Below are 20575 nucleotides of genomic sequence, written 5' to 3' on the forward strand. Positions count from 1 at the left end.
CAGGCAAATCTTCACCCTCATAGAGACTTTCAATGTATTCTTTCCACCTATCTGCTCTCTCCTCTGCATTTAACAGTGGAATTCCCGTTGCACTCTTGATGTTACCACCGTTGCTTTTAATGTCACCAAAGGTTGTTTTGACTTTCCTGTATGCTGAGTCAGTCCTTCCGACAATCATATCTGTTTCGATGTCTTCACATTTTTCCTGCAGCCATTTCGTCTTAGCTTCCCTACACTTCCTATTGATTTCATTCCTCAGCGACTTGTATTTCTGTATTCCTGATTTTCCCGGAACATTTTTGTACTTCCTCCTTTCATCAATCAACTGAAGTATTTCTTCTGTTACCCATTGTTACTTTGCAGCTACCTTCTTTGTACCTATGTTTTCCTTCCCAACTTCTGAGATGGCTCTTTTTAGAGACTTCCATTCCTCTTCAACTGTACTGCCGACTGCGCTATTCCTTATTACTGTATCTATAAAGTTAGAGAACTTCAAACGTATCTCGTCAATCCTTACAACTTCCGTATCCCACTTCTTTGCGTATTGATTCTTCCTGACTAATGTCTTGAACTTCAGCCTACTCTTCATCACTACTATATTGTGATCTGAGTCTATATCTGCTCCTGGGTACGCCTTGCAGTCCAGTACCTAATTTCGGAATCTCTGTCTGACCATGATGTAATCTAATTGAAATCTTCCCGTACCTCCCGGCCTTTTCCAGGTATACCTCCTCCTCTTGTGATTCGTGAACAGGGTATTTGCTATTACTAGCTGAAACTTGTTACAGAACCCAATTAGTCTTTCTCCTCTTTCATTCCTTGTCCCAAGCCCATATTCTCCTGTAACCTTTTCTTCTACTCCTTCCCCTTCAACTGCATTCCAGTCGCCCATGACTATTAGATTTTCGTCCCCCTTTACATACTGCATTACCCTTTCAATATCCTCATACACTTTCTCTATCTGTTTATCTTCAGCTTGCAACGTCGGCATGTATACCTGAACTATCGTTGTCGGTGTTGGTCTGCTAACGATTCTGATTAGAACAACCCGGTCACTGAACTGTTCCCAGTAACACACCCTCTGCCCTATCTTCCTGTTCATAACGAATCCTATATCTGTTATACCATTTTCTGCTGCTGTTGATATTACCCGATACTCATCTGACCAGAAATCCTTGTCTTCCTTCCACTTCACTTCACTGACCCCTACTATATCTAGATTGAGCCTTTACATTTCCCTTTTCAGATTTTCTAGTTTCCATACCACGTTCAAGCTTCTGACATTCCACGCCCCGACTCGTAGAACGTTATCCTTTCGTTGATTATTCAATCCTTTTCTCATGGTAACCTCCCCCTTGGCAGTCCCCTCCCGGAGATCCGAATGGGGGACTATTCTGGAATCTTTTGCCAATGGAGAGATCATCATGACACTTCTTTAACTACAGGCCGCAGGTCATGTGGATACACGCTACGTGTCTTTAATGCAGTGGTTTCCATTGCCTTCTGCATCCTCATGTCGTTGATCATTGCTGATTCTTCCGCCTTTATGGGGCAATTTCCCACCCCTAGGACAAGAGAGTGCCCTGAACCTCTTTCCGCTCCTCCACCCTCTTCGACAAGGCCGTTGGCAGAATGACTTCTTATGCGGGAAGTCTTCGGCCGCCAATGCTGATTATTTATCAAAATTTAGGCAGTGGCGGGGATCGAACCCGGGACCGAACACGTTTTGATTATGTATCAAAGACGCTACACCTAGACCATGGGTACAATCTCCTCGTCAATGCTACCAGCGCAATTGATGCAATGCGGGGAAGGTGGGCAGTCTCCCTCACGAGCCTCCTTGCCACAAGTTACGAATTGGCTGCATTTTTACGTGTCATGTAATTATGGTTATATCGTTCACATTAGTAGCAATGCGTTGGGTTCGGTATGTAGGGTGTAACGTTGATGGCTTCATAGCCGATCTTGATCTTCTGTGGGAGCTCCACTCGATCAGACTTAGAGAAGGCTGCGAGTAGCCACGAATTCTGCATCAACCCTGTTCATAACCCTCTGGAAGTGGTTACGCACTGTAACGCTGAATACTCCCTCAGTCATTAAGCAACCGACTGTATATAATACCAAGAACACGGAATCCGTGGAGTAGCAGCTTCTGGGCTTGAAAAGAACTGTTTATCTCTAAAGCCAATGTTCCATTGCGTAAGCGAGTGTACGAACATAATGGGCCTGCAGTTGTGTTCACAGGTTTCAAAATGACGTAAGGGTTCACTGCAGGAAAGCTCTGACCTACTGTGTGTGTCACCACGTGGTAGCGGGTGCAAGTGGAACAATCGTCAAGTGACTGGCTATATCCCATTTCGGTGTATTAGACAAAGGTTGCGTAGATGGAGTTGATGTACTCATTGCCGGTGAGCACCCAGTGATTTCCAGCATCTCTTCCTTCTAGGTGCTCCCATATACGTCATACCTTGCGAGCTCCAGACAGCGGGACCAGTGGACAGTTTTGAAGGTAGCAAGTCGGGCATTCGCACCTCTCTCGGCCTACCCTTTACCATGGCGTTACACACGGACTTTTAACAAACTTCAATGAAAAGTTGTTCACTAACGTGCCCTACATGTCGACCCAGGTGCTAGGAGTTACTCATTACCCAGTCGCATTTTGCACGACAAATGCGTGTGTCGGCCTTCCCGTATGCAAAAGGTCCCGGAAAGGTGGAAGGTAAGGATGTAATTTCCCTTCGAGAACGGATGACGAAGTCATTAAAGATGGTACACAAGGACGTGGAACGCAATTAGTCGTATACGTTCCAAAGAAACCATCCTGGTAATTGCGTTCAGTGATTTACGGAATCATAGAAGATCTAAATTTGAAATATTCCACGGAGACTAAACTTCCGTCCTCCTGGAGTGCGAATCTGGAGTCTTAACACCGCTCTACGTCTCTAGACGTCAGTACAAGTATGTACCTACGAAACAACATTGACACCAGCAGATGATTTACTGTCTAGTGCCACTTCGAAACATTTTGACAAATATACTTCGAAGCTCCCACCACAATATGCCACGTATGTATAGTAGTACAGCTTTCACGCAAGGTTAAAAAGTTTTTAACTGTTCTGCATACGTAAAGATTCTGACGCCAATTGGCTCGCTTCATCTGTGTTACGAGAATGATTGGACACCAAAAGCGCAACTGCCAATCTTGCATCCCCGTACCTCCTCTCGACAGACGAGAAAGTAAACATCTGATACACCTCTCAGTTCCAACTAGAGGAGGTCTGTCTTAGTATCCTAACGCAAGTACTTGCGATTTTCCCTTGTATTTATTAAATATCGGAGAGCTTTTAAAGAGAGCGTTTACTTCTAAAGTTAGCTATACCAGTGCTGGTATCACGCAGTTCTCCCCAAACACTGGCTTCAATTGTAAACACGGGTTACGTTAAGAAGCACACAGCATTAATTGAGTTCACACACTTAACATCTGGTAAAAGCACGAAGCACCCTCATTCAAATTAATTCCCTTTATATATCACGTAAGCTGTCTTCTTTTAACGCTCACTGCAAGTATTTGCCTTTAAAATAATGATCTTCATGAAACTTAATAGCATTTCATTTCCCAGTAGCTAAAATCTGAAAACATCTCACCTACAGCCGATTCATAGCACAGGTCATGGCACTTATTTTTATCTGCGATGCCGTGGAACTTTCAAGAAGTTTTATGAACTGTCCGACGGTTATCTACGCCTCCCGTACCACTGAGGCACGAAGTCATTAGTAATCGTGGTACTCCAGAATGAGATTTTCACTCTCCAGCGGAGTGTGCGCTGATATGAAACTTCCTGGCAGATTAAAACTGTGTGCTCGACCGAGACTCGAACTCGAGACCTTTGCCATCCGCGGGTAAGCGATCTACCAGGTGAGCTACCGAAGCACGACTCACGCCCGGTCCTCGCAGCTTTACTTCTGACAGTATGTCGTCTCCTACCTTCCAAACTTTACAGAAGCAAAGTTCGCAGAAGAGCTTCTGTAAAGTTTGGAAGGTAGGAGACGAGATACTGTCAGAAGTAAAGCTGTGAGTGCCGGGCGTGAGTCGTGCTTCGGTAGCTCAGATGGTAGAGCGCTTGCCCGCGGAAGGCAAAGGTCCCGAGTTCGAGTCTCGGTCGGGCACACAGTTTTAATCTGCCAGGAAGTTTCAATCGTTGTGCTGTTAGTCTAGGTCATCCGTACTCAGTAAACACGCTATATTCACTCTGCCTGTGACATTTTCTGCAGCTCCAAGCTGCAATGAAGTGAACTCAAAGCAATATTCTCCCAACAATTTTCAGTCATGTATGAAACAAAGACGACGGTGGATGTAGGAGGGTCCATCTCTTACAAAGCTTGATGATACGCGTCGAGTCATTTTCAACATTCGCATACTCTGAAAATGGCACATTCGAACATGTGCCGCAACTCGTAAGCACAGGTCAGTTTTGATACGCTTAGGGCTGCAGTTTTGGAGGCTGAGGTGATCTTGCAACCAGGTCGTAGATTTTTCCCCATTTAAGAACACACCCATGAGTGCAGCAGTGTTGTTGTTGCTGTGGTCTTCAGTCCTGAGACTGGTTTGATGCAGCTCTCCATGCTACTCTATCCTGTGCAAGCTGCTTCACCTCCCAGTACATACTGCAACCTACATCCTTCTGCAACTGCTTAGTCTCCCTCTTCGATTTTTACCTTCCCCGCTGCCCTCCAATGCTAGATTTGTGATCCCATGATGCCTCAGAACATGTCCTACTAACCGTTCCTTCTTCTTGTCTAGTTGTGCCACAAACTCCTTTTCTCCCCAATTCTCTTCAATACCTCCTCATTAGTTATGTGATCTACCCATCTAATCTTCAGCATTCCTCTGTAGCACCACATTTCGGAAGCTTCTATTCTCTTCTTGTCCAAACTATTTATCGTCCATGTTTCACTTCCATACATGGCTACACTCCATACAAATACTTTCAGAAATGACTTCCTGACGCTTAAATCTATACTAGTTGTTAGCAAATTCGTCTTCTTCAGAAATGCTTTCCTTGTCATTGTCAGTTTACATTTTATATCCGCTCTACTTCGACCATCATCAGTTATTTTGCTCGCCAAATAACAAAACTCTTTTACTACTTTAAGTGTCTCATTTCCTAATCTAATTCCCTCTGCGTCACTCGACTTAAATCGACTACATTCCATTATCCTCGTTTTGCTTTTGTGGATGTTCATCATATATCCTCCTTTCAAGACATTGTCCATTCCTTTCAACTGCTCTTCCAAGGCCTCTGCTGTCTCTGACAGAATTACAATGTCATTGGCGAACACTTAAAGTTTATATTTCTTCTCCATGGATTTTAATACCTACTCCGAAATTTTCTTTTGTTTCCTGCACTGCTTGCTCAATATACAGATTGAATAACATCGCAGAGAGGCTACAACCCTGTCTCACTCCCTTTCCAACCACTACTTCCTTTCATGCCCCATGGCAGTTATAAGAGTCCAGGGGCAGTTATAAGAGTTGAGTACAACAGTCCCCTGTATAAAGACTTTCCATACTAGAAATTCAAACTTGAAATCTGCTAGGTTGTTGTTTTTCGTGTTCAAAGTGGCTGAAAGAACGTATCTTGCAGAATGAGTGTTCGTTTTGTAAGCTGGATGTGTACTGATTCGAAGGGACCTGACAGATTAGAGCTATGTGCCTGTCTGGAACTGAAACCAGAAACCTTTGTCTTTCTCTGGGAAACGCCCTACTGACTTAGTTATGTGCTCTATCATAAGACATATTGTTTTTTGCTAATGATGCTAAATTAAGAGCCTCAGGAGTGTCTTTCAGATAATCATCTGTTTCTAATATTGCTTTCACGAGAATGTCACTCGGGTTTTCAACATGAGTTAATGAATAGCTGTTGAGTAACGTGATCTTTTGTTTAATCTTTTCTCTTTTGGCAGGTCTGTTCCACAAGGTTATCTGCCAAAGCGGTGTGGCGTCTTTGGAACTGGTGTCGGCTCCTATTAAGGACAGGACGTTTCGCCTGGCACAATCCCTCGGCTTCACGGGAGACAGTTCAGAGGAACTACTGGCCTTCATGAGAGACCAGCCAGTGCAGAAGCTCGTCGAGAATGTACTAAACTGCCTGACCAAAGAGGTGGGGTAAATGTGTTCTAAATTCGTGAGGTGTTATTACCAATGAAACAATATAATTTTGTATTCGGCGCTACCGTGGACTGTCTCTGTCGATTAGGAAAAGCAGAGAATGCAGTCGCTGGCACCTTTTTCGCCAACCATAGAACCGGACAGCGTGAAGGACGCTATCATCACACAGGATCCCACGGAAATCCTGAAGAGTGGCAAGTTCAACAAAGTGCCCACCATCTTGGGTGTCTGTTCTCGTGAAGGAATACTTTTCATTCGAGGTAGGTACATATGGCAACTCCAACAGAAGTCCCAAAAACTTAAATTTAGGATCTGAAAAACGACATGTTCCAAAGAATAAAGGACAAGATTTATCTTTATAATATTGGAAAACTGAACGTTACGTTAATACAAAATTCGGTCGTTGGTTGTCGACTCTTGTTACTGATACTGTTAACAGAGGAAGTTTTCTATCTAATATCTAATATTTATTATAGGACTTACAAAAGAGGAAAATTTACTCCCACTGTATGACTGATTTTTTTTCTCTCTCTCCACAGTACAATAATGCAATCTATTTTTCTCAAGTATTTGTGAAAACGAAGAAATCTGCAATCATATGTATTCAGAACACTGTGAAAGACTAAAGAATCACATTACATTGCACTAAAATTATTTTACGAAAATTATCTTGAGTACCATACGGATCCAAACATGTGCCCTTAGATATCGATCTAGTACAACAAATCTGTTCCCGCTAGATTAATTATTGTTATTAGGCGAAAGGTGGGTAGACATTTTTAGTAGATAATTGCGAAAAGAAGATGATCTTAAGAAATTTGAAGAGCCAGTAGTGGCGCTGCAGCTGCGGGAGGAATTAACTGACTATTTTTATTACGTAAATTTACGTATTCTGTTGAAAGTCATTCCAACAACGAACGTTGGCAAGTGAATGGAAAAATGTGATGGTTTTACAACCCTTGTTTGGTGTTGCTAAGTTCTGTGCTGCTGCTCATTATATCTAACAGCACGAGGAATGGCAAATAGAAAAAAAATACTTATTTACAGATATAGTACGGCAGGATGATATGATTACATCTACAGGTGACCTGACGACGTACAGGCCGCAAAACTTAGTGCGCATAGGTACCTACGTCGTTCTATGCTTTTTCAACTCTATTCCATAGCCGATCAATCGTAGCGATTCTCGACTATGGCTCGCCAATCGCTCGGCAACCCAAGGCGAGATGTTTTCAGTGAGTGAGAGATTTCAAGAAAGTGCTGACAAGGCAACAGTCGAACACGTTTATATATAGCAAGATAAGGCAACAGAACTTACATTCCATCTTGCGTTCTCGGGTCACAATGTGACGTCACGGAGATCTTGGCGGTAGGGGACAACCATCGGCTTCAATGCGCCAGACATGTAACAGCTGCTGCCCAAATTACCAGCTTTGGGAATCAGAGGTCGTGGAGTTGAGTATCCAGTTCACAACATATACTCATATATGTGCTGGTCTCGTATGGCGATGACGGTTGCCATTTGGAACGTTCGTTATTCTCGGAGGCTCAGGTCACGTCCTTTGTGGTGCTGTACGCAGAACCGCGACTCACCTGTATAGCATTTCCTCATATACAGGATATAGTCTTTTGTCACATTTACTTCATACAGAACACCAAAACATTGGAATTGCTAACCCTAGCCTACTTTGTGTGATTCTATTTACATATCGGTCTCGCGGTTCTAGGCGCGCAGTCCGAAACAGTGCGACTGCTACGGTCGCAGTTTCGAATCCTGCCTCGGGCATGGATGTGTGTGATGTCTTTAGGTTAATTAGGTTTAAGTAGTTCTATGTTCTAGGGGACTAATGACCACAGCAGTTGAGTCCCATTGTGCTCAGAGCCGTCGAACCATTTTTTATTTTCGTATCAATTACGGTTTCATTGATTAGTTCCACTAAACCTGGCTTTGCAAGTCACCTCCCTAGTACTTATTTTACGTTATTATTACTTCCGGCCAAACTTTTTCTGGAAAAGTACATCACTTTTCATTATAATGTATTGCTCAAACTAGTACGAAACGAACCACTTCAAACGTTAACACTTCTTATAACTCCTTGTAAATACACTATGTGAGGTGTACAAGCCGTTCACTACTAACCTCGTAATCAACTATTATCGATTTCTGTCTTTTCGTTGCAGGGTTTACTTAATATCCATCCACAATTGAAGAGCTCTACCATTCGGTACACCAAGTATAAATTTTGTCTAAGTTTTCCTGCATTTACTTATCTTACTGCAGAAAACACCAATATCTGCGAGTAATCTCGTATTGCTGCTGACCATATTTGATAAATCATTTACACAGAACGTTAGAAATATATTCCAGTGTACGAGTATAAGATAAACTGATACTATGCCAGTCACTGGTACTGCTTCTTTTGAATGTACTTCCTTTCTCCATATCTAATATGACAAGTATTTTCAACGTTAATAGGTGCTATATGGCAAATTCACCAACTCTGAAGGGTTTTCTGGTTTTAAGAACACTGCTTTCTGTATCTCAGAATTCTAGATAATATAGTTTAGTGATAAGCATTCCAATATTCCTCTTGTCTCTTCGGAAAAAAGACTTGTATTTTGTACTTTATGCCACAAATTAACACCTTTTGGGATCAGCTGAGTAGGAAGTAATGTTACTGCAGTTGGAGATTTTTTCAAAGACTTCGTTATCATTTCCAGCACATAAGTAGGATTAGCCATGTATTACTGTTTGTTAACAGCCTCTCAGCTACACTAAAATTCTACAGACTACAAGAGCGTATGCGGTCGGCATCCACTTCAATAAATTTCTGCCGTCAGTGTCACCCCGTTATAATATCACTTATATTCATTCATCCTGAGTTTTAATCTCACTTTTGAACATTTCTTTTATTTCCGTCTTACCTTTTTCTGTAAATAGATTGAACGTTAGGAGTGAAAGACTGCACCAGAGTCTAACAGCCTTTTTAAGCCAAGAATTTCATTCATGGTCTACCAGTGTTATTGTTCCCTCTTGGTTTTTGCACATATTTTATACTGCTCGTCTTTCCTTATAGCTTACACCTATTTTTCTCAGAATTTCGAATACCTTGCACGGGTTTACATTGTTTCTCTACATCGACAGATTCCATGAAAGAGTCATTTCTTAAGCCTTGGTTCCGTTATCAAGAGCAACATCAGAAAAGACTCTCTGGTGGCTTATCTTTCTAAAAGCCAAACTGATCTTCACTTAAGAGCTCTCAGGGTTTTTTTTAATTGTGTACATTATTTTTGTTACCAAATTAAATGGATAAGACAATCAGCTGTTCTGCCATATATTGTAAGTGTAGAGTCTTGTACCATGCGAAGCAACGGAAAGGATTTTTACGGCCATAATGGCTACTTCGTGAACAGTGAATGTGTGGGATAGTTATCTATTTCTACTTATTTTGATTAAACATAAAATAAAAAAGTGACTGGCAGCAGAAACAGGAAATAAATAATTAACGGAAAGGATGTTCTTATGAGTGGGCTACATCCTCTTTCTACAACACAAATCCACATGTGGATTAACAGGGTTCTTTACTTACATGAACAAGAAGCTACTTATCTTGCACAGAGTCCATGTGTTGTGGTAAAGCTCTTCCGTGACACTGCTTTTGCAGATAACATGGGTACCCTCGCTATTACTCTTTTTTAGCCTCACTGCTAGTCTCGACCTGGTCGCTATGCTCTGTCATAACCTGCGATGTACACTGACAGACGCCAAGTGGAATATTGAGTCAAGTCAGTGAGCTGGTGCCTGAGTTGGTGAGTCACTGAGGCCCTCCGGCAGTCTAAATAATTGCAGTCGATAGGGCGTTGCGGCGTGTTGCTTGCGAGTCTGTCTTTGGCCTCTCTCATGGTAGGCGTGTTTGATCGAGGGCATAGTATCGATCTTAAAGCTACATCTTTGCCGACCAGTGTGATGGCGACAGATTACGACAGTACATTCATCACCTCCAAAATGTGGCATAGCTGTCATGTAGGGAAGATGCGGATGACAACAGAGAGAGAGGCAGGACGCTGGACGTAGAGATGAGCCAGGAGCTGTGACTGTAGAGGACAGTATACGCCCGACTATACCCCGCCATCTGGTAACAGGAACATCCTCCGGAAAACTGCTGCCAGGGCACATGTCCAGTTTTGAGCGCATGTTCTGGGGTGATGACGGCGACGGCGTTGGCGGGTACACGTCCATCGGGTTGGCGAGAGGGGACAGTGGAGGCGAGGGCGCATCGTCTATCCGCTCCTCTGTGGTGCCCTGGTGACTCCAGTGGACGGCCGCGTAGGCCGTGTGGTCCTTTAAGGCCGTGAATCTGTGGGAAGAAAAGCATCAGAATCATTGGGGGCAAATGACACTCACGAATTTCGTTCTGGTGATGGCGCTGCAAACCATCGGGACCTCCAATCAAATAAATGTCCGCACCCAGGTAGCTGAGTGTTCAGCGCACGGAATGTCATGCCTACCGGCCTGGGTTCGATTCCCGGCTGGGTCGGAGATTTTCTCTCGCTCAGGGACTGGGTGTTGTGTTGTCCCTATCGTCATCATTTCATGCCCATCGACACGCAAGTGGTCGAAGTGCCGGCAATTCGGAAGCCTTGAACCAGGCGAACGGTCTATCCGACTGGAGGCCCTAGCCACACCGCGTTTACATATTTTCTTCTTACAAAGTGAATAAAAGAGCCAATGCGTTCCTGGTTCATGCATCTTTCCCAGCGCCCACGGTTGCCATAAACCATGAAAAGAACAAGATAGCACAGCGCAAAGCGATACTTCCGGACCCCCAGCGGCGCCGGATGCTGCGTTGGGTGTAGCAGGGGTAGCAGCGTCCCATGGCGGCGGCGATGCAGGAGTCCTGAAGGTGATGGTCCGTCTCGTGGGTGGGAGCAATAGGTGGCGAGTTCACCTGATCCCGTGCGTGGGTGGTGCGAAGCTTGGCCATCTGTCGTTTAAATGTGCGTACGAAGCGTTCTGCTTCTCTGTTGGACTGGGGGTGAAATGGAGCACTTGTTAGATGACGACTGCCATTTCTTTCGCAAAACTGTTCAAAACCACTTAAAATAAACTGTGGCATGTTGTCCGACAAAAGTACTTCTGGCAAACCCTCTATGCAAATTATGGAAGACTACGTTTGAATGGTGCTACGTAATGTGGCGGAGTTCTTAGGCAATGCAAATGGGAACTTGCTAAAACAGTTTACCACTATGAGCCAATGAGTGTTCCAAAATGGTCCCGCAAAATCTTTGTGCACTCGTTGCCATGGCGATTGAGTCTTAGGCCAAGATGAAAACGTCTGTGGGCAAGCTGATTGGTTTCCCGCGCATGCGCGACAATGTGACGTCATCTGTTCAATGTGGGCGTCCATGCTAGAGGTCTGCATTATCTTCGATTTTGACCGGCGAGTCCCGCTCGCCCCTCAGGCTGTCGGGAGTACGCGGCCGAGCGTCCTCTTCCGCCGGCTGTGGGCAGCCGATCGCCAGCGCTCAGCCGAGTGCGCCAAACGCTCGGCCGGTCGCCTGTAACCGCTGGACTGAGTGCCAGCCAGCGGCGCTTCGTCACACTCCTTGAGATCAGAGGCCACCGCTTCACATTACCACTCACTTACTTCCTTTACAAATGTCTTTCGTTGTTTACTACCAGTTCTATGACTTTAACAATACACTTGTATATGTTACATTTGATGTTTGTTAATATGTTGCAGACTACTGGAGATTCGCCGTTGAGGTTATCATGTATTCCAGTAACTGTAACGTTAAAAACTGTAATGTCTGTATTTAGTATTTTGTTCCGTTCGGTAGACAAACGGGAACACAAACTCGGCCACGTATACATTGTACTAAAATTGAATGCAGAATCGGGAAGGAATGACGGAGTTAAAAGTAATACTCACGAAATTTTGTTTCACAAACGTTAATTTCTGAACAAATTATGACCTGTTAATAACGTTACAAGTGAATCATGACTATACAATTCGTTTTTCGTCATTGGTGCTCCCTGATACACAGGCGTCATTTGTGTTCCTGGAGCTATTACTATAGTTGGCGGTTTGAACTTGTTCCTGTAAAGTCAATAAAAGCGGAATCATACATTTATTGAGTTTGAGGAATGTTTCCTTCCTTGTGATTACGTGGTACGTTGTGAATACTTACGTAATTGTGATGGATCAATAAGAGATCATCCACCTTGTCTGATTCCAGTCACGATCTTTTGCTGGACAGCAGGTGACCGGCATGACTAAAATTTCTCTCGTTGGCAGCGCTAGTGGAAGGAATAAAGGGAACTCTTCTGGCTACTACCGACAGCCTTGGAAATAACCCCGCGTGCGTTTTCCACCACTGCAAAATTTGTCCTTCGGCACAGCTACAGTCGGATTTGGAGAGCGAAAGGTACCTGTCGAGTTCATTGGTAGTAGCTGTGTGTCCATCTTCGTCGTCCTCATCCGAATTCCAGTCCAACCTGGACTTTTTCATGGGAATAACTTGGTCACTGTTTGCTTGTATGGACTCTAAACATGAATGAAAACATCCGTAAGATATTCCTGTTACCTTCAAATATGTATACACCGTAGTTAGAATTACTGGTTACTAAAAAACTATATATATACGGTGACATTTTATATGTATCGCACAAATTACATGAAAACGCATTGTGGAGTGTTAAAGCTACGAAACCTTTCCCAAATATCACACTGTAGACGTAATAAATGTTGATATAACGAAAGATGGCAGATTAGACTAACAAACATTCGTTTACTAATTGGTTTCAGTGAATGAACCTTACCATTTACGGGCAGTTCCGAGTACAATCATCGAACTTCAGCATACGCTGCTTGCTTTTCGTCTTCTGTGAGTTCTTCAAATCACGCCATGATGGCCATAGAACCGTGGCAACGCAATGGATAGCCTCCATTTTGCACTTCTCTGTGATGAAGTATGCTGCTCTCCTTTTTATTTTCGCCATGAGTTGAAAAGGAAAACTCATATACATAACTGCACTCTGATAATTCAACAGTTGTGTAAAGGATCGTAACCTATTGAAAGTGTTCTTACCTCGTTGTCACTGTCTATTGGTTCACAATGTTGTAACAGACTCTTGTACCACGGCAGCACACGTTCCAGCGCTGTTATCTTTGCAGTTTCCAAATCCAAACTCGCTTCATTAAGGGGGGTTAGAAAAGCGACAACGTCTCGTACGTATCCTTCGTGGAAGGTTTCTAAGAGTGTCGATTGCCCCCGGGATTCTAGTAGATCTCGAATATCGTCGATTTGACTTATGACGGAATTGAGCATTAACAGTATACTGTTCCACGGGGTTACAGCTTCTTGCTTCACAAAATGCCACAGGCGCCGCGAGTGACCCGATCTCTGCAAATAGCCTACTATAGCTCTTGCTGATAGTAGACACAACAGGATTTCAGGGGCTTCGTCTTCTAAAAACTTCTCTTGAAATGTGTGACGAAGCGCAGTGTTCAAAGCAAGGCAAACGATCGTGAGATTCAAGTGTCTTCTTCATATTAGCTATTTGGTCGGTGACAAAGTAACATTTCGTAAGATCATTCTTGTTAATTCCTAACGCAAGCATCCGATCTTCGATTTCGTGACGTATGTTCTCTCCTGTCTTAGGTACGTCCAGAAACTCGGCTGTTATAAAAACAAGCGTTTCTATCTGCCACTCATCATTCACATAATGTGACGTCAGTCAAAAAATATTTCTTCTTCTAGTTATCAGACCATAGATCAGCGTCTAAAGCGCACATTTTGTTCTTTAATGCACATATTAGCTTGAGCACCATTGTCACCCTATGTTGTCTGCCTTTTCTTTAATATGCCGCGATACAGTGGTAGGGTGCGGAAGAACATCTTCTATACTGACTTTGCCGTAAGCGGCGCCAACATTGATGAGCTCCTGCGAATGAGTCTTACCACAAGTATTTAACGGTAGCAATCTATTCCACTCATATCGACCAACCTATGGTACGGCAAGAGGCCGATGGACTTCTGCACCGCATTTACTTTTGCAGTGCCGAATCATACCTGTTGTGCTTGACTGGTACGAAAGTATGGTAGCACATGTGGTACATTGCACGAAACCAGCAGAAGCCTGCGTGAGGATCCGCTACAAGTGCAAACGATTTCCAAGCTTCACTTTTCGCCTCCTCTTCCGACATGTCTTTCTTCTTCAGGACTAATGAGCCGCTGCTAATTCTCTCAATAATACTTCTCTTTCTTTCACTAATGGAACGTTTACGACCTATACTTGGTTTATCCATAACGCTGTCTGCGCTGCTCAAAGCCAGGTCGTCAGCTGCGTTTACACATGGTTTCTAATGCGATTCGGCACTGTAGAGCGCGCGGCGGTTGCACTGTCACCGGCCGAGATTGTGAGTACGCTCAAACGCCCGGCAGTGCTCAACAGTCCAACCGATAACCGAGAGGTGGAGGACCACCGGCCACATGGTGCATTAGGCGGCCACAGCCGTATCGCAGCGTGGGCCTTTCCCAGACGTCGAGCAGCGGCACGTAATGGGAAATGCTCAAGCGGTTGTTTTCATCGAAATACAGAGATCTAGTCCATGCCCTGCCAGGTACAGTGCCGTCATGCTAACTGTTTAGTGCGAACAATTCTCCAATGTCTTTAGTGGGTCAGTCGCAACACATCCTAATGCAACACTCCCTGAACAAGCGAATGCGATTGTCCACTAGAATCACAGTTTGTTGAACTGAAAGGTTGTGCCTACGTGCAAAATATCGGCGCACAAATGAGTTCTGAATACTGTTCAATGAGCAAGGCAATACATGCAAATGTAACGCAACACAATCTTGAGACCTGGGTTTCCTCCCCTGGCCTGTGCTATTTTTCTATAGTGCTAGGCAAAAGATTCCAACAGTTCAGAGTCCTGCCCAGCGATTTGGCACCGAAATGCGGCAGATGCATCAAAATCAGAGTCTGGGCCGGTCGGAAGGCGAGATAGGGCATGTCCATTGCCTTGCTTTGCCGTAGGACTCTACACAATTTCATACTGATACTGCGAAAGCAACAAAGCCCAACGTTACAGTTTTTGGGCAGTGCGTGTAGGGACCGGCGTCGACAAATGAAATAATACGTGCCAACACTCGTGATCCATCACTAAATAAAACTTGGGACTATACAAAAAGTAATGGAATTTGGTCACATCATACACAATAAGGAGAGCCTCTTCTTCATTTTGAGAGTAATTGCACAGAATTTGAATTAACAACTTTGAAGCAAAAGCAATTGGTCTATCTTGTGCACCAAGTCTGTGCAAAAGCACAGCCCCGACCCCGTAGGAAGAAGCGTCGAATTGCAAAACATCCATGCCCGAGGCAGGACTCGAACGTGCCACCGTAGCGGTCGTGCGGTTCCAGACTGTAGCGCCTAGAGCCACTCGGCCACACCGGCCGGCTGTGATTCTTTATCCAATGGAATTTGCAAGTAGGCATAACGCAATGCATTAGAAAAGTAACATCTTATACCAAACCTGTCCATAAGTTCCTCAGGTCGAGGTAACGGATAAGTTTGAACTACTGTCTTTCGGTTGACTGGAGGCTTTAAGTCAAATGCGAATGTGACCGGGTTTAGGGAACAAAATGAGACCACTTGCCCATTAACTAGCTTAACTGGGAGCAATTGCATCGTTATCTTGCAAGTCTTTCAATTCACGGCTACTTGGAACAGGGCGGATCCGGAAAAAACTTTGGTTGTGCGTTGTCTTGCAATGTAAAATGTACTACAAAGTTATTAGCTTTGCCTTCAGAAAATAGATCAGGAAATTCTTTAAGCAAGCTAGCTACGCTGTCTTTTGGTGACACTGACACTGAAAGCTCATTGCATTGAATGCTAAATCCAAACAAGTTCAAATGGTTCAAATGGTTGTGAGCACTATGGGACTTAACTTCTGAGGTCATCAGTCCTCTAGAACTTACAACTACTTAAACCTAACTAACCTAAAGACATCACACACACCCATTCCAGAGGCAGTATTCGAACCTGCGACTGTAGCGGTAGCGCAGTTCCAGACTGTAGCTCCTAGAACCGCTGGGACACTTCGGCCGGCTGCAAACAAGTCAAAGGCATCTAAATCAAATATGTTCTCACTGTAAAATTCACAGTCCTAGAAATAAATTTGTAAGTAGCAGGTCAATTACGTTGTCGAAGGAATGGAATTTCCTGTCCGTTGTAAGCAGTCAGGTGCTTTCTAGATTTAGAAAGGCGTGGCGAGCCTGTACGTAAGTGGAACTATGGAACAAAGTTACTGAGGCCCCTGCGCCTAACTGAAATTCACATGACTCGGCCAGAATTTCGTAAAGAGACAAATACAGGTAGTTTGTTAGAATGCCGTTGCACAGCACTAAGGCGCGAAAGAGACACATAGCGTTCACTGCATGTGCACGAGCCTGGTTTCTATGGGAGCGGACAAAATTGGCGTTTTCGTGCCGTTGCAAACAAACTACTTTGACATGGCGTTGCATTACGTCGTGTGCAACCTTGCCTTTTATGGCGAGCAAAACCTCTATGGCAAGACTTCACTAAATTCACAGGAGTGTTTACATGTTGATGTAGCTGTCCGCGTGGCTGTGTACCCACTCGTTGTGGCTGCTTGGAGTGATCGCGAACAATGGGCGACTCGGCCCGACATATCGGGGCCTGGTCAAACTGATCGGCCGCTATGACACTCTAATCATATTGCTCTAGGATTTGCAATACATGCGAATGTGATGCATCAGAGTACTTTAAGGTTTATTCCCGTATTCTACCATCTGGGGCACTGAATGTTATTACATCTCGTATCACGGGATCACTATAAAAGTTGCCACAAATACACTTCAGTTTTCACTCCCTAGACCTGTCCATTAGTTTTGTGTACCAGCTTTTCTTGCAAACGAGAGAATTGACATCTAGGTGCAACTACTTGAGCTTGCTGCTCATAGTACTGAGTTAATGCAGCCGTTACTTTGTCACACCTGAGTTCGTCGGGAGATGCGGGTGGCAAAAGTTTTTGTATTAACCTGAATACTGGGGCTCCGCAATATAAAGGAAGTATTTTAACTTTATTGCACCTTTAACAGGTTGAACTTAACAATGTGCTTGGAACTGAGACAGGTATTCAAGCTTTTCCTCCTCTGTGTCGTTAAATTGCCAGAATATTGGTAAATCGGTAGGCGGCACTTGATTTGTTGGTTGGTCGGTTGGGCTTTAGACGCAAATTGTGCAGCCAAAAGACGTTGTACCGTCGTCAGTTGGGCAGAAATTTGTTGGATCTCAAAATGAAAAACTTGTGTTAGATCCATCACATTGGTGGTCTGCGGAAGTGGTGCGGGGGCAGTGGGTGGAGGGAGCGGGGAATTCATGGTTTACACAAATACATTGTAGCAAAAAGCAAGCAAAGCTTCTGAAAACAGAAATTTGATTACACTACTGGCCTTTAAAATTGCTACACCAGGAAGAAATGCAGATGACAAACCTGGTATTCATTGGGCAAATATATTAACATGTGATTACATTTTCGCGCCATTTGAGTGCATAGATCCTGATAAAACAGTTCCCAGAACAACCACCTCTCGCAGTAATAACGGCCTTGATATGCTTGGGCATTGAGTCAAACAGAGCTTGGATGGCGTGTACAGGTACAGCTGCCATGCAGCTTCTACACGATACCACAGTTCATCGAGAATAGTTACTGGCATGTTGAGACGAGGCAGTTGCTCGGCCACCATTGACCAGAGGTTTTCAATTGGTGAGAGATCAGGAGAATGTGCTGGCCAGGGCAACAGTAGAACATTTTCTGTATCCAGAAAGGCACGTACAAGACCTGCAACTTGCGGTCGTGCATTATCCTGCTGAAATGTAGGGTTTCGCAGGGATTGAATGAAGGGTAGAGCATCTGAATTGTAACGTCCACTGTTGAAAGTGCAGTCAATGGGAAAAAGAGGTGCCCTAGACGTGTAACCAATGGCACCCCATACCATCACGCTTGGTGATACGCCAGTATGGCGATGAAGAATACACGCTTCCAATGTGCGTTCACCGCAATGTCGCCAAACACGGATGCGACCATCATGATGCTAGCAGAAATGATGTTTTGCGATTCGTGCACCCAGGTTCGTCGTTGAGTACACCATCGCAGGCGATCCTGTCTGTGATGCAGCGTCAAGGGTAGCAGCAGCCATGGTCTTCTAGCTGATAGTCCATACTGCTGCAAACGTCATCGAACTGTTCGTGCAGATGGTTATTGTCTTGCAATCGTGCCCATCTGTGTCTCAAGGATCAAGACGTGGCTGTACGATCCGTTACAGCCGTGCGGATAAGATGCCTGTCATCTCGACTGCTAGTGATACGAGGCCGTTGGGATCCAGCACGGCGTTCCGTATTACCCTACTGAACCCACCGATTCCATAGTCGAAAACGTGATGGTACGCATATCTCCACCTTACACGAGGCATCGCCACAACGTTTCACCAGGCAACGCCGGTCAACTGCTGTCTGTGTGTGAGAAATCATTTGGAAACTTTCCTCATGTCAGCACGTTGTAAGTGTCGCCACCGGCGCCAACCTTGCGAACAGCTAATCATTTATATATCTTAACATCTTCTTCCTGTCGGTGAAATTTTGCGTCTGTAGCACGTCATCTTCGTGGTGTAGAAATTTTAATGGCCAGTATATTTTCGTGGCTTCCATCCTGGAATACGTGCAAGAGAACAACAACAAATAAGCAAAGAGGAACATGATCACTCCTGCAAGCTAAAACACAAGAAAAGCAAGTAAAATATTCGACTTTAATAGTCCATGTGTTGTGGTACGAGCTCCTCCATACTCTTGCTAATACACTCTTTACTCTTCCTGCCAGCCTCGATCTAGCCGCTACGGACTGTCACAACCTGCGATATGCACTGATAGACGTCAAGTGGAATAGTGAATCGAATCAGTGTCCTAGTGACCGAGTTAGTGAGTGACTGAGGCCCTCCGGTCAGCTGAGGCGATCTAACTACTTGTGGTCGAGAGGACGTTGGTGGCATGTTGCTTCCGAGTCTGACTGTGGCGTCTCTCGTTATTCGCGAACTTAATCGAGCGCGTACTATCAATCTTCGCGCTATATTTTTTCCGACCGGTGTACTGGCGATAGCATACGGCAGCACAGTATGCACGGTACTTCTCCGAAATTCTATGATATGTCAACACATTCATAAATTCCATAAATCAGTTTAAACAGTCATTTGCTTGCCACTTATCCCCCTTGATATTAGAAATTCGGATGGAAATATATATAAAGCCCTTCTACATTACCAGTTTGCAAATCAGGTAAACCTCCGTTATATTCCAATACTGTGTCCCCCCAACTCATGTCTTCCTTCTCGACTCACATTTCTTCTCCAGTGACGCAACCATACAAATGCTCCCTGTTGTTCAGTGTACTCTTTCAACGTATCTACTCTCACCTTTGTGTTTAGCAGTGGAATTCCCGTTGCACTGACAATGTTTCCACCCTTACTTTTTATTTTATGTGAGCGTAATTACTTGAAAGCCTTCCAATTTTAGAAGCAACTTTAACTGATCCATACTCCATTTTGAATCAGGAAATAATTTCTTAAACCTTTGGTATAATTTCCGAAAAATTGGTGTAAATATTCCAACGTTACCGTAAAACTTTCCCCATTATTTTTACATTCCCATTATCTAAGTTAACTCTTCCGACGATCATTTCTTTTTTTGGTTTCATCATATTTTTTCGCAGCTACTTCATTTTGGATTTCCTGCACATTCTATTTATTTTAGTCGTAAGTGGCTTTTGCTATATTCCACTCTTTCCTTCTTTAGTTGACAGGCTCAAGTAGTTCTTCGCAATTACTTTTCTTGTACCTATGGTTGTAATACAACTTACCTTTTACTAAATTATGATTCAAGACATACTTTACTACTATATATATGATTCCGGAACCTCTATCTGTCAACGATGTAATCCAGCTGTAATCTTCCCACCTCTCCGAAACATTCCCAAATATATTTCCTCTCTCCCCCTGCGAAAGATTACTTCATTCTTGTCATTTGTAAGGTCCAATACAAGAGAATTTTTAATTGCGTTCACCAGAACTGACGGAGAACAAGGGAGCAATGCGGGAGCTCAACGCAAACTTCCAGAGGCTCCTGCCAGCTAGCATCCCCGTAAAGAGGGAGGAACGCATCACCATTGCTCGAGACATCAAGAGATTCTACTTTGAAAACCAGCCCCTGGAAGATTCAACCGTAGAAATGTATGCTGATGTAAGTGACAAGCTAATAATATCCTTATTTTCTTATACATACTTTATAAATGTAAGTATTATTTTCCTACAACGAAACACACTCAA

At 44.0% G+C, this 20575-nt stretch overlaps 2 protein-coding genes across 4 annotated transcripts in view; both read left to right on the forward strand.

The window, feature by feature from the left end:
- The window catches only part of LOC126332740 (juvenile hormone esterase-like), a 292229-nt gene that overhangs the window by 132010 nt on the left and 139644 nt on the right, over positions 1 to 20575 (forward strand). The gene's annotated exons all lie outside the window — the stretch shown is intronic.
- Positions 1 to 20575, forward strand: part of LOC126332772 (juvenile hormone esterase-like) — an 83748-nt gene that overhangs the window by 47024 nt on the left and 16149 nt on the right. The window contains exons 5-7 of the mRNA XM_049996655.1: positions 5965 to 6161; positions 6258 to 6429; positions 20317 to 20489. Coding sequence (XP_049852612.1) covers positions 5965 to 6161; positions 6258 to 6429; positions 20317 to 20489 — 542 coding nt within the window. The remainder of the gene's footprint in view (positions 1 to 5964; positions 6162 to 6257; positions 6430 to 20316; positions 20490 to 20575) is intronic.

This window comes from Schistocerca gregaria, chromosome 2, assembly GCF_023897955.1.
Source record: "Schistocerca gregaria isolate iqSchGreg1 chromosome 2, iqSchGreg1.2, whole genome shotgun sequence".
Lineage (NCBI taxonomy): Eukaryota > Metazoa > Arthropoda > Insecta > Orthoptera > Acrididae > Schistocerca > Schistocerca gregaria.